Below are 15,159 nucleotides of genomic sequence, written 5' to 3' on the forward strand. Positions count from 1 at the left end.
TACATGAGTATTCAGCAAAATGAAAATAAAAATCACACAGTTACTAAACAAACACTCATTAGAATAGTTAAAATTTAAAAGACTGGCAACATTAGTACCAATTGTTGGCTACCAAATCTGCCTTTACCTGTTTTTTTTTTTTTTAATTTCCTATAGTACTATCACTTTACCACCTTCTTACATAAATATTTATTGATTTTTAGTGAGCAAGTGACCCAGCTAGGTTAAGGAAAGTGAATTATGGAACTTTCTGGAACTATGGAAAAAGAGGTCCATTCTTTCAGGTAAGGCCGCTTAATTGGAGCTGCTATATTGGCCATTTTGGTGTTATTCAGTGCAGAGGAAAGCACAGCTAAGAGATGAAATCAGTCTTAAAGATACTATTTGAGCAGCTGTATCTGATTTAATTACACCGGAAGCCACATCCCTGGAGTTTTAATTACATAAGCCAATCAATTTCCTTATTCACTTAAATCAGTTTAAGTTGTGTTTCTGTACTCATGACTGAAAGAAGATTTTTCACTATTACATTGTTATAACAAAACAAAATGATAGACTGAAAAGCAGTGCATTAATCATTCAAAATTATATTTATGGATAATTTATGTCAATGGCACTAGCTTGTGATATTACATGAAAAGGGCAGGATACATAAATGTTATTTAGTACATTGACTTTGGAAAAACTTTGTATAAAAAACGACTTGAGGGGCACCTGGGTGGCTCAGTTGGTTAAAGCACCCAACTCTTGATTTTGGCTCAGGTCATGATCTCAGGGTCCTGGAATCAAGCCCGGCATCGGGTTCCCTGCTCAGCGGGAAGTCTGCTTGTCTCCCTCTCCCTCTACCCTTCCCCCTGCTCATGCTCCCTCTCTTTCTCTCTCAAAATAAAATAAATAAATCTTTAAAAAAAACACTTGAATAAATAGAACTATAAAAAGATTGTCTTTAGAAAATGATTTTTCCTCTTCTTTTTATAATTTTGTATTTTCCAAAGTTTCCATAAGGAGTATATTATTTTTTTAACACTTTTTATTGAGATATAATTCACACACCATAAAATTCACCCTTTTAAACTGTATAATGTAGCAATTTCTAGTATATTCACAAAATTGTATAACCATCACTACTACCTAATTACAGAACATTTTCATCACCCCAGTAAAAAACCCATAGCATTAGCAATCAGTCCTCATTCTCCTTACCCCAGCCCCTGACAACCACTAATCGACTTTCTATTTCCATGGATTTACCTCTTCTGGACATTCCAAATAGAAGCATACAATACATGGACTTTTGTGTCTTGCTTCTTTCACTTAGTATAATGTGTTCAAGGGTCATCCATGTTGTAACATGAATCAGTACTTCATTCCTGTTTATGACTGAATACTATTCCATTATATGGATATACCACCTTTGTTTATCCATTCATCCATTGATAGACATGTGAGTTGTTTTCACTTTGGGGCTATTATGAATAATGCTGCTATGAACATTCATACGTTCAATTCTCTAGGAGTGGAATGGCTGGTTGAGTGCATTTACTTTTTTTTTTTTTAATGCATTTACTTTTATAATTTGTTTTAAAAACACAGAGAATTGTTTCTTAGCAGAAAATGTTGAATGTCAATGCCACCAAACTCAGAGCCACACAAATTCCTTCTCTTGCAGCAGAGAACAATGTACTGTTTTAGAGAAGACAACCATAGGAAAAGAAGAACAAGGACCATTGACTCTTTGACAAGATTTATGATAGATAGCAAGATTTAATTACATTATTTTCAAGATTCCAGAGTAGACACATCAATCAAATGAGGCTGTAAGCTGTTTAAAATTCCTGTACTTATTGGCAAGGCTAAAATAAAGACAATACTTCCATGAATGTTCACATTTTTTCCATCCTTTTCTCTTACCACAGTTTTCCATTGACAGCTAAATTTTATCACTTGACTTATACTACCATTTCACAAACTCAACCAGCATAAATAACTTAAGTACTTACTACACCAATGCAGAAAATTGTAAAATTAGGAAATGCTGATAATTAAAAGGGCCTCCCTTCTGTCTTCAGGAAAAAATAGTTAAATCATAAGATAAGCAAATCACTTAGAAATCTTAACATCAGAATCAAACTCCTGGCCAAATATTCATCTTATTCTTCTCATTGTCTTGAAGTCGGGAGGTGGAATTTTCCTGCACAACTCCATGTACCTAACAAACAGTGACCACTGCTACCATTCTTATCATTAATTTTATTATTAATATTAACTTGGTTATACCATGGTTATCCTTAGACAGTTAAATATAGGGAGAAAATCTGCATTTCTAGAAGGCAAATAGTGATCCTGCTCTTCTTAACCCCATCCCTGTTTTAAAATAAGGGGATTCTACCATAAGGCTTGGTATAGGAAACTATAAAATCCAGGCAGTTACATCATACGTGTTCAAAATAAAAACAATCTAGTCATTTTGGTTCATAATCCACACTTACTTATGAAATCACTATATCCCCTTTGGTGTATCAACAAGAAATGACCCATTTTAATTAAAGATTAAAACAGTTTTATATTATAACATGTAATGGAAGGGGGAACATCACTTATGGAAAGAATTATAAGCACTGGATCCATATATAGAGGGGGTAATGGGGGTTATCTGGACTTTTGCGTATTAAAAACAAATCCACACGCATGTTGTTCTTAAATGCATCACTGCCAATCACTACTAAAATGAAAGCTCAGTTATTCAGTATAAAATAGTGAAATCTAAATTCTTTAGAATTCTAATCCAATGTATCTGTTAGTTGACTTTGAGGAAAGAGGCAAAATGTGCAACTACAGGAATCAGACATTTAGTCACAAAACATCTAAACTCTGGAGAAATAACTATTCAGTCAAATTTTGAACAATGTCTCCATCATAATATAATATCATATGATGAGAATGATAAATCTGATCCACTGTCCTTTCTTAATTCAACAAAAAACATTCTGTTCCATTTAGTTAAGCCTTATTACCAAGGTGATAATTGAACTCCCGAGGTTAAGAGGCATTAATCCCATACTCTCTGAAATACAAAATTGTGGCTAGATTTAAAGAGAAAAGCTCTAAAATATACAGGAAGACTGCATTCAAAAATTCACAAATTGAGTTAGGTGCTTGTGAACACATTTTTCTAAAAAGACACAAATGCCAATCCTTTTATCAGTCAAGTAAATTCAAACTCTAAACGATTATCAGAGTCCCTGGTAATTATCAACCCCTGATTCTGTGCCAGTCAGACGTCCCTCTCTGTCCCCTTACACTAGTTCCATCCCCCCTTAGACTTCCCCACACATCCAAACTCCATGCATTTACCACTTCGTGCTTTTGGTACACTCTGTGCTTCTGGTACAAACGATAATAATGGATAGATGAAAATACAGTTGAAAAAAAGAAAAATCAAGTTATTTCAAAATAAAAGGGGAAAATAACAGCATTTTTACTAGACACTTGGGAATCCATCAGAATCTATGGAAAAATATCAAATACCTACAACACATGCTAACTTTTTGTAGATAGACATACATAAATATACGTAGATGTGTATGTATATCTACATCTGTATCCTCCTTCTCTAGCTATTTCAGACAAGTACCTGGCTCGAGAGAAAACCCTATTCAAAACCAGTCTATTCAATGACACCCCTGCTTTCTGTATGGACCGTTATATCATTACAATAATTAAGCAACATTCTGTTTAATATACATTAGTTTGAAACCTTCTTTAGTAAACAGCAAGAATAATAATTTGGGGATAACAAAAAGTGGTATAATAAAACAGGGGGAAGAAAACATGGTATTTACTTTTAATAATAAACAGAAGAATGGATTTAAGCCATTCCTTTTATTATCTGAAACTAATGAAGCCCTGAAAATTGCTTTATGAAAGCAAACACATCTTAACTTGGAATTAAAAAAAAAAAACTGTAAAAGGTATCACTTTATATATAAAATGTGACAGGGTAAAGAAACAAAGTAAGGCAACTAACTTTCACATGCACCTAAAAAGCTGTCACAGGCATTTTATCAAAACATCCTTGGTGCCTCTATTTGCCATACCTGAACATACTGTTCTGCCGTGCTGCATGTTAATAAAGAATACAAAACAAAAATAAGGACATGTTAGCAGAATAAAACATAAAACTACTGCATGGAGAATTTAAAAATTAATTCACAAGTTTTTGTATCTAGAATTTAACATGGGTCAGGGATTTAACATTTTTAACTCAATTAACAAACCACGCAGCTCTTAGCTATGAATGGATGACCCATGAGACAGATTTAATTTGTTAAAATATTTTGTCCTTTTTAGATTTCAAAGCAAGTTGTAAAATCCTGTTACAAAAGTGTCCTTTTAAGTCAATTTTTAATGCACTTATTAGAGTGACACAGCATAAGAGAACAAAGATATGTCTTTTAGGTTGTGTCTCTTTGATGTAATTATAAAAATAAGGATTTTAGTCATTATTTAGCATCAGGTAAAAATAACCACTGTCAAAATGAAGTGCTACTTCAAATCCAGAATAATAAAACTAAGTTTGTAACATCAGACTTGTACTATACATTGCAACCGAATAACTACGAAACTGAGTTGTTCATAGTTCTTAGTTCCAATCTTATAAGCTTCCATTTAAAACTATGCAATATAGTCATAAACATGACTACTGGCTCAGATCCACTAACATTCCTGACGCATGCGGCAAAGGGGCTAAGCCGCACTCCCGCACTTACTTCGCTTCTGGGACACAGCCTGCAAGCATGCAGTCACAATATCGCAGTTTCTCTGTACTTTGTGCAGAAGCCTGTCTTTTTGCTTCAGCTGCCGAAGTAACTTTGCCGACTGAATGCCAATTCTGTACTTCAGCTCTCGAAGGATTGCCTTCAGTTCATTCGTGTCTACCAGTAAAGAAAAATTAAAATAAATACCCAGAGAGGAATACAAATTCCAATGTAATACTAATCATAGGATAAACATCTGAACATCCATTTAAACCAGGTAATTCTGGGTTCTCACCCAGGATTACGTGTATGTATTCAGCCGAGATATTCTTTTTATTTTTTTTAAGATTTTATTTATTTATTTGAGAGAGAGAAAGCAGGAGCAGGGGTGGGGGGGAGGGGCAGAAGGAGCGGAAGAAGCAAACTCCCCCCACTCCCCTAGGAGGGAGTCTCGATCCCATGACCCCCAAGATCATGACCTGAGCCAAAAGCAGACACTTAACCCACTCAGCCACACAGGCGCACCCAGCTGAGATATTCTGATCAAATAAGTCACTCACCCATTTCCTGCCCTGTCACTGAAACAAATACTGTAAGATAAATTTCATCCCTGAAGCTATTTGCAACATGTAAGCAAAGACTCTTGTCATATTTAGCTCTGGTTACAAATTTACCTTCCATTGTTGAAAACTGGCATGTATATTTTGTATCATTAAAGTGCTCAGATGGTAAGCTTATAAGAAAAGAATCCTTTTGAGTCTGTCACATCAATGATAAACCTAATAGCTGATAACAAATGTTTTTAAAAGCACTCACATGTTTGTACATGATCAAAGTAAATAATAGAACCACATTTTCTAATGTAGATGAATATAGCAATATTGGTTTTGTTTTAAATATACAGTCTTCCAATAGCTTGACTATTAGGTACAATATTTCATTTTAGAAACTCAGCAATTTTTCAAATATGATAGAAAATACATTTCCTTTAAACGGATAAATTAAGGATAATTCTACATTCATAAAATTAATATTCCCAACAGCTGTTTTTCCACAAGTGAAAAAAGATTTGGGAATCAAAACTATCGACAATCTTTATATGAATAATCATTACAATTTGAGAGTTCTGTTTGTCACACCTTTTTTTTTAAAGAACTTATTATTTATTTGATAGAGAGACAGAGCACAAGTAGGGGTAGGGGCAGAGGGGGAGGGAGAAGCAGGCTCCCTGTTCAGCAGGGAGCTCAACACGGAGCTCCATCCCAGGACCCTGGGATCATGACCTGAGCCAAAGGCAGACACTTAACCAACTGAGCAATCCAGGCACCCCTGTTTGTCACTTGATATTATCACTAGTGTGACCTGCCAGTCAGGCAAGAAGCTTCCACTCAACCTGGCATTGGCTAGGCCCTCATTAAATGTCCTATGTGGGATTTGGATCCATTCATTTTTTTTTTTTTGAAGATTTTTTTATTTACTTATTTGACAGAGAGAGACACAGCGAGAGAGGGAACACAAGCAGGGGGAGTGGGAGAGGGAGAAGCAGGCTTCCTGCTGCGCAAGGAGCCGGACATGGAGCCCGACATGGAGCCCGATCCCAGGACCCTGCGATCACGACCTGAGCCAAAGGCAGACGCTTAACGACTGAGCTACCCAGGAGCCTCTGGATCCATTCATTTTTAAGGGGATTTGGAGAAACTAGCGGGGACCAGAAGAGAACAAAGAAGTGTTCAAAGGTAAAAAAAAAAAAAAAAAAAAAAATTTCCAGAGATCAAAGAAAATGAACTTCAGGGGTCTGTATAACAGAAGTGCAAGGGGGGTCCTTTAACAGCAGTAGTATTTGACCACATCATGGAAAATGCATTTGACCTTAAAAAGAACTCCTTTTGGATCAAGCAACTATCTTTGTGATTTTAGGCAAGGTAGTACTGAGTCTCAAATTCTGCTTAGCATACAAGATTATTCTGAGAAACAAATGTGAATAGTCTTTATAAACATCAATATAAAGAACACTAAAATAAGAATAAGGGATTATTATGAGGAAGAGAACAAAGGCCAGTTATTTCTCTTACCTTGAGTTTAAACATGGTGGTATATAGTGGGAAGTAAGAGCACATTTACATTAAATGATAATATTTGTGCTTTAAGGACAATTACATATAGAAACAAGTTACAAGAGGAGATCAGAGGGCTCTTCGTTCCTAGATTCCTTCCATAGAGCAGAGAGCCTTTCTTTGAATGTCTAAAATCTTTCCTTCCAGAAAGAAAAAGGGTAGGAATATCATCATCTTGCATTTACATTATAGATTTCTTCCAACAAAGAGTCATTTTTAGTGACTGTTAAGGTACCTACAGCTCTGTGATTCTCTGAATTATATGTATTGTGCAATATGGAAAAATCTTCAGAGGTGAGTTTAAAAATGTCTTCTACAGCAATATCTGCTGATGTATTTCTGTCCTGAAGACAGAAATAAGGTCTCCTTTATCTTTGTATGCCCCACCACATCAGCCACTTTTGCTGTTAAATGAGTGTTAAATAAATGAGCAAAAGTGAGACCATCAACTGACAATGAGTGGACAACCTCCTCTCTAAGGCATTCTGGTGTATACGATAACAATAAAAATACTATCTAACATTTGTTGAGCATTTTACAGACATTAACTTATATAATTATCACCACAGCCCTCTCTCAGGTTAGATGTTATTATTATCCCCATCTGTAAGTGAGGAAAATGAGACACAGAAAGGTTAAAAAGCTCGTTCCAAGGTCACACAACTAGGAATGAAGAGTGGCAGGCTCTCAGCTCCAGCATTCTGACCTCAAAGTCCACCTCCTTTATGAAAATGCTGAGAAGAGAGCCAAGATTTCCTGAGAAATCATTTTCACACCGCACGTAAATGAAGGATCTACACATGCTAAATATCTTTAAATAGGTGCTACAGCAAAATTCCTAATAGAGGGCAAAGTGAATTAACACACCAGTTATCTGCATTATATGAAATTCTTACTAAGCATTATGTTAGCAGGGACATTTTTTGACCCTGAAAAAAAATCAAGTAATCTAATAAACTATAAAATTATTTATGCAGGCAGCTGTTCTCAGGTGCTTCCAACCTGTTTCTTTATTCTTAGTATTCTAATGATCTTCATCAATAAAGGGGTGTCTGTAAGACTATTAGAATATGGCACTTTTGTTCATTCTAATAGGGTTCATTTGAAGGAAAGAAAAGGTTAGCAGGCAACTAACCATACAAGAAGACTGAGACTTGGGAAAAACAGACTCTTAGAGGTCTTATGAATTAACAGAGTGGTCACTGGTTTGAAATCCACGTGCAAAGCTGTACTGTTACCTCTTCCTTACAATTTAGCTTGCCAAATTTCCTCTTCCAAAAGGAAATTACCAATCCCCAGAATTTGCTCAGGAATGAAAAGTGAACAGCCTTGCAAAAACAGAAAGCCAAATCATAATTCCTCAAAATTGACTTTGTTGGATTCTGAAAGAACTATTGCCCTACGGAACTTTTGGCATAAACAGACACTCTGAGAACAGCCAAATAACTGTATAAAGTGAAATGGCACTATTCCAGGCAAAGTCCCAGGCAGGGGGAGGAAGGTGGAAGCCATTTGTAACAATCAGCTGGGAGGAGAAAAAAAAAAAAAAAAAAAAAAACCTTTGCTAGGAAGCCAAAATAGGAAGTTGAAAGCTGTTTACAGAGATTTGAGAAAGCAGACAGATTTATTCCTTCTCTGGTGTGTGTGTTTTTCCCCCTCGCTGGCACCAGCTAGACTGATTACAATTAGGAGTCGGGAGACCATTCTATAGTATCCTCTCCTTCCTCCCTCTCCTGGTAATTTAGCACAAGGACATTAATTCAAGAACCTAGCATCTGTTTTCCACATCCCACTTCATTTTGTAAACTGAAGTCTTGATATACCTATAAAAAGGGCAACTGTAAGAACTGTGTTAGTGCCTGAAAGGCAAACTATTAGGAACAGTTGGGCGGGGTGGAAATCTCAATTAGGACGTGAGCATCAGAGTCTGATAACAAAAGAAATACCAAATTAGCCTCTGCCCACCAAAAGCAAGGCCATTTTCAGATCGACCTTTCCAACTGAAGGTACCAGCAGTCAACCCTGCGACAGTGCCAACACAGTAGGGCCCTCCACTAATCCTCCACCGACGGGGGGAAAGTCCACCTAGTGAGCTTCCCGACACCAGACAGGCCGGCAGAAATGGAATTCATCCGCTCTGCTTAGAAACTGCATTATCGGATTATTCTGCCTCACTAGTAAAACACTATCCTAGCACTGTAGCCGGGAAAGGGTGGATTAGGGGAAGGAAAAAAAAAAAAAAAATCAGCCGCCGCACGAGTCGCCTCTCTTCTCCCGGCGCCCCCTAGGTAACTTCTGATACGCGTATCAGAAACTCCAGACCTGCCCTAACAGCTGTTTTGGTGAAGTCAGAAGGTGGACTGCCTCTCCCTTCGGGCCTCCGCAAACACAAGGCGGGGTGAGGAGTGCAGACCCGCCGCTACCACCCCCACCCACTGAGGTTCCTCCGGACAACTCGAGAGGGAATGGGGGCGGGGTGGGGGGCAATAAGAACTAAGTTTAGTCATGAACTGGGGACACTGTGGGCACCAGCGGCGGGTCAGGGGAGACGCCCCAAACGTACAATCTGAGCGCTCGGCGGCTCGGCCTGGGGCGCCCCGGTGAGCGCTGGAGCGCGGGCGGACGCGGCGGGGTCGGGTTCCCGGCAGCCCCCGAGTCGGCCGGACGCGGCGCTCACCTTTCCGCCGCAGGTACTGCATCTGGTGCCGCTGGCTCGGCCGCTCCTGCAGCTCCTGCAGCTCCTGCAGCACGCGCGAGTCGCCGGCGCTGCCGCGGCCGCCCAGGAACACGTCGGAGCCGGAAGCCTCCGTGGAGCTGTCGAGGCTGTCGCGGCGCCGTTGGCGACCCCCGGGCCCGCGGCCCCCGCCCGCCGCCTCCTCCTCCTCCGCGCAGCTGTACAGCTCGGTGAGCAGCCCGCTCACCAGGGACGCCGTGCGGCTCGTCCGGCCGTCGCGCGGCTCGCCGGACTCCGGCTCCCCCTCCGCCTCCCAGGAGTCCCGGGAGCCCCGAGGCCGCTCCGCCGGGGGCGCCCCTCGCAGGCACGGGGCTCGGGGCACTCCCGGCACCGCTTCCTCCGCCGCGTCCTCCGGCCCTGCCCCGGGCTCCGGGCGCCTCAGCCCGCCTGCGAGAAGGCCCTCCATGGCCCGCGGCGGGCGACAGCCCCGCTCCTGCCGCTCCTCCCGCCCTGCCGCGCGGGTCAGTTCCGGGAGGAGGCGCGGCCTCATCGGCGCCGGGGGTGCCCTTGGCCGGGCGCCTCGCCAGCCGGCCCCAGATCCCCGAGACGCTGACCTCCGGCTGCCGGGACCCGCGCCGCGGCCCCGCAGCTCCCGGCCGGGAGGAGCGGAGGGGCGGGCTGGGGTGCGGCCACGCCTCCGGACTACCTTGGGACACCTGCGGCAGGTGAGGCCCCTCTTCTCCTGGGAGCGCTATCTGATCCGCGTCAAGGAGGAGGATGTGGCCAGAACACATCAGGATGAAGCCTTCAGCCGGAGGGGGGAGGGCGCTCTGGCCGCTGCCACCGTCACTTTTAAGCACGTGATTTAAGTCAAAAAGAGGGCAGAAACTCCTGCATCCTATTCAGCCACCAGCTAGAAATCATGCCGGGGAGAGTTCTGAATGCCACTCAATAGGCCGAGGCCAGGAGCTCCCTTCTTCTCATAGTCCGGGCACAGTGCCCAGCCCTTCCCACCTTCCTACCTGATCCGGGCGCCTTTCAAGGCGCTCTTCGTTTCTGACAGTAACCTTTTCAAAGACTTGGCATGTACTTGAGATTTAATAACGCTGTGAAGTTTTATCCTTCAGTGAAAAATAAAGTGCTAGATTAAGATCAACTAATTCCCAGGCATGAGACCTAACAGAGAATGAGGGTTTTAATAAATGTCCATGAGATGACCAACCCAATAAATTGACATGGCTGATTCTGACAGTAAAATTAAAAGTTTACATGATATCCTGAGAGATGTATCTTTACATTAGATCTCAGTGGAAGAACTCTGAGATGCTCCTCCACTGTATGTATTTTTGTGAATTTAATAACAATTTTCAGTTTTTGAGCCCTTGTGTGCCAGAAACTGTTCTTCGTTCTTTGCACAAATTATCCTATTTAATTCTTAACCCTATAAAGCAGGTAAAAAAAAAAAAAAAAAACTTTTTTTTTTTGTATTGAGGTATAATTGACATAACATTAAGTGAGTTTCAGGGGAGCCTGGGTGGCTCAGTCGGTTAAGGGTCTGCCTTGGCTCAGGACATGATCCCAGGGTCCTGGGATCGAGTCCAGTATCCGGCGCATTCCTCAGTGGAGAGCCTGCTTCTCCCTCTGCCTGCCACTCCCCCTGCTTGTGCTCACTCTCCCTCTCTCTCTCTCTCTCTGACAAATAAAAATCTTTTTTTTTTAATTTCAGGTGTACAACATAACACTTCAATATTTGAGTATATTTCCAAATGATCACCAGGATAAGTCTAGTTAACATCCCTCGCCATACATAATTACAAAGGTAAGTGCTATTTTATCCTCACTTTTCGGATGAGGGACCTCAGGCACAGAGAGACTGAATTACTGCCCATCACAAAAAATAAAGTGAACTTCTCTTAAAGCTTAAAGTGTCTGGTTTTCATTATGGATAAATACATATTCCATAATGGATGAATACATATTTGTCTATCTCCTACCACTATTAAATATTTGCCATATTTCTTTTTTTTTTTAAGATTTATTTATTTATTTGAGAGAGCGAGAATGAGAGAGAGTACATGAGAGGGGGGAGGGTCAGAGGGAGAAGCAGGCTCCTCGCTGAGCAGGGAGCCCGAAGCAGGACTCGATCCCGGGTCTCCAGGATCATGACCTGAGCCGAAGGCAGTTGCTTTAACCAACTGAGCCACCCAGGCGCCCCAAATATTTGCCATATTTCTAAAAGGAGCCACAATGCCCCTAGTGAACAACAGTGGTGCTCTATGCTTGTTTAGCACACTTTTTACTTTTCAAGGCACTTTCATAATAGAGCCTGACCCTACAGGTAAAAACCTGATGTCTCTTGGCATACCACCACAATACTTGTAAAAAGAGTGAGAGCAATAGGACCCTTTTTGAAATTGGAGTTAATATAAGAAAAGCAAAATGTTAATAACTTTTTCCTTAGGTATCCAGAATTTGAAATTATTCTAGAACTATTATTTTAGGTTTTATAACTGTATTAACTACTACTACATCCATTTAATTTTAAAATGTATGAAATAGAAAAAAATGAAATTATTTTGTTTTGTCTTTTGAGCTTTTTTTTCCTTTTAATTATTGTTTCCAACATTGAAGAGAGTCCTGGGAGCCTTCTTTCATATGCCAAACTTTGCAACAAGCAGGACTTTCATAAAGGGAAACACTGAAATTGGATCTTTTTTTTTAAGATTTTATTTATTCATTTGACAGAGAGACACAGCGAGAGAGGGAACACAAGCAGGGGGAGTGGGAGAGGGAGAAGCAGGCTTCCCGCCCAGCAGGGAGCCCGATGCGAGGCTCAATCCCAGAACCCTGGGACCATGACCTGAGCCGAAGGCAAACACTTAACGACTGAGCTACCCAGGAGCCCCTGGATCTCTTTTCTTATTTGACTTCCCAGCCCTTTCTCTAACTCCATCCAGTAAGAGATGAGATTACTAGTCTTCAGCACCTCATGTTGGGTATCTTTACCAGGACGTATGGGTGAAGAAATTCAAAGTGAGCTGAAGAGGATGGTGAAAGAGACCAGTAAACACAATAGGTCATTGGTAGTCAACATTTCTAAATTAATCAGAACTTCAAATATTATTTCTCATTTCCCATCAGTACTAAATCACACGAGGAGAGGAAATTGGCAAAATAAAAGATAACAAGGAAAACAAATTCAAGATCCTTGCACTTGTTGGAATGATTATCCCCTAGGTATGCACATGACTCTTACTTCACCAGGGCCAAGTCTCTGCTCTATCATCTTCTCAGTGGGTCTAACCACCCTATTTGAAACTGTGGCTCCCTACCCTCCCTTTACCCCTCCTTGTTCTCTTTTTTCCATAATATACTCCACCTTCCAATATACTATATCATCTACTGATTTATTGTCTACCTTCTGCCAGTAAAAGGTAAGCTCGGTAAGGCAGGAATTTTTGTCTATTTTGTTCACTGATGTACACCCATCAAGCTAGACAAAAGACCAACGAACTACCTGCTTTCCTATGAAAAGAGATTCTCATTAAAAAGAATCTTAGAAGTGCTGTTGGCAAAGAGCAGCCCATTTTTGGACCTTACATTATTGCTGCTTGGTGACTGGAAGGCCCCCGGTGAGTTCCCTGAAGCTCTGAAGTCAATTAATTGGCTATAAGAGAGAACTACTGGTCTCAAAGAATATGATTTCAAACTGATCGTGACTAAAGGTAATAGCTAAAATTAGATTTACTATGGTTAATTATGCTACTGATAATAATCAGTATTTCAACTTGTTTAGAAGCTTAGTTTTAATATTTAAATAATTATACTAATTATTTTATACCAAATACAAGGTCTAGTGCTGCATTATATTTACAAGGAGCTAAGAAGCATCTGTCTCTAAGTTGAGTACAATTTACTAAAATCTACAGAATGCAATTTATGTGAATCTAGTGCACAAGCTACAGTCTGTGAACATTTAAATTATTTCCAAACAGGTATCAGGGTCTTGTCAATAACTTTCTGATACCCATCATTTAAAACTACCTAACAAAAAATAAAGTGAATTAATGCTTGTTAAAAAAAAAAAAAAAAAACCTACCTTGGGCATCTGGGTGGCTCAGTCGGTTAAGCGTCTGCCTTCTGCTCAGGTCATGATCCCAGAGTCCCAGGACAGAGTCCCAGATTGGGCTCCCTGCTCAGCAGGGAGTCTGCTTCTCCCTCTGACCCTGCCCCCTCTTGTGCTCTCTCTCTCTCTCAAATAAAATCTTTGGAAAAAAAAAAAAACTACCTTGGGCGCCTGGGTGGCTCAGTCGTTAAGTGTCTGCCTTCCGCTCCGGTCATGATCCCAGGGCCCTGGGATTGAGCCCTGCATCATGCTCCCTGCTCCGCAGGGGGCCTGCTTCTCCCTCTCCCACTCCCCCTGCTTGTATTCCCCTCTCTCTCTGTGTCTCTCTTTGTCAGATAAATAAAATCTTTAAAGAAAAAAAAAAAACTACCTTAACAAGACTCTCAACATTTTTGATAATCTGATAATTTTTTTCAGCATGTTCAGACACACACATAAATACTGAACTGCTATGACAAAAGCTTTGTTTATGCTTGGAATGGCCGATTTCTAAAATCTAGCATTTAATCTTTCACTCTAATCCTTCAGGGATTACTCATTCCCAAGCATAAGAGAAATTCAAAAGGCCATTGCTGGGTTTCAGCTTCTGCTCATGGAAGCTCATTTCTGCTCTTTATTTTTGCTGATTAGAACTTATTTATATGCTTGGACTACAATACAATCTCTATTCTCAGTTTAATAACTATACATGAAGAAGACTCATATTTTTCAATCCAAAAAGTTGGGATGCCAGGTAAACAAAGGATTTTAGTACTCTTAAAAACAATCAAGCCGGGGCGCCTGGCTGGCTCAGTTGGTTAAGCGACTGCCTTCGGCTCAGGTCATGATCCCAGGGTCCTAGGATCGAGCCCCGCATTGGGCTCCCTGCTCGGCCTGAAGCCTGCTTCTCCCTCTCCCACTCCCCCTGCTTGTGTTCCCTCTCACTCTGTCTCTCTCTCTCACTCTCTCTATTAAATAAATAAATAAAATCTTTAAAAAAACAAACAAAAAACAATCAAGCCTTAGACAGACCTTAGGAAATACACAGTAATACATAGTAGACAGTCAATAAACAAAGGCTATTAACGGTGAATGACATTTAAGTTATAAAATTTGAGTGCTTAGAGGAACTTTGGAGATCTGACTACTGCTTAGTTAATTGTTGTTACACTAGATTTCAAAGTGACAGAATATAACCTTTTCTTTATAATAGTAAAAAATTGTGATTGCTCAATGCATATCAGCTGGGATCCAAACTTCTGATATCCCACCTGTACTCATGTGACATTCTTTGAGAGTGACGTGTCTGCCATGCCAGCATTTAGGTAGCCACTGACAAAGGGTAGCAAACCTAAAATGACCAAGCTATTTTGTCTAATTTATTGTTTAGTGCCACATCCATGGTGATTACTTTCTGGTGAGCATAAATATGTCACCAACGATCTTCACACTTTGTGCCTATTCTTGCATGTCCATTCTTTTGCCTCTACCTCAGACCTCCCTATTTCC

General features: G+C 40.6%; 1 protein-coding gene across 1 annotated transcript in view; it reads right to left on the minus strand.

Moving 5' to 3' along the window:
• Nucleotides 1–10,262, minus strand: part of TBC1D30 (TBC1 domain family member 30) — an 81,244-nt gene extending 70,982 nt beyond the window's left edge. The window contains exons 1-2 of the mRNA XM_045873039.2: nt 9,549–10,262; nt 4,770–4,934 (exon numbers count right to left, since the gene is read on the minus strand). Coding sequence (XP_045728995.1) covers nt 4,770–4,934; nt 9,549–10,095 — 712 coding nt within the window. The 5' untranslated portion in view covers nt 10,096–10,262. The remainder of the gene's footprint in view (nt 1–4,769; nt 4,935–9,548) is intronic.
• Nucleotides 10,263–15,159: the final 4,897 nt, after the last annotated feature.

Source organism: Mirounga angustirostris, unplaced genomic scaffold, assembly GCF_029215605.1.
Source record: "Mirounga angustirostris isolate CCGP_5_RB_7025 unplaced genomic scaffold, mMirAng1.0.hap1 SCAF_5, whole genome shotgun sequence".
NCBI classification, from domain to species: domain Eukaryota; kingdom Metazoa; phylum Chordata; class Mammalia; order Carnivora; family Phocidae; genus Mirounga; species Mirounga angustirostris.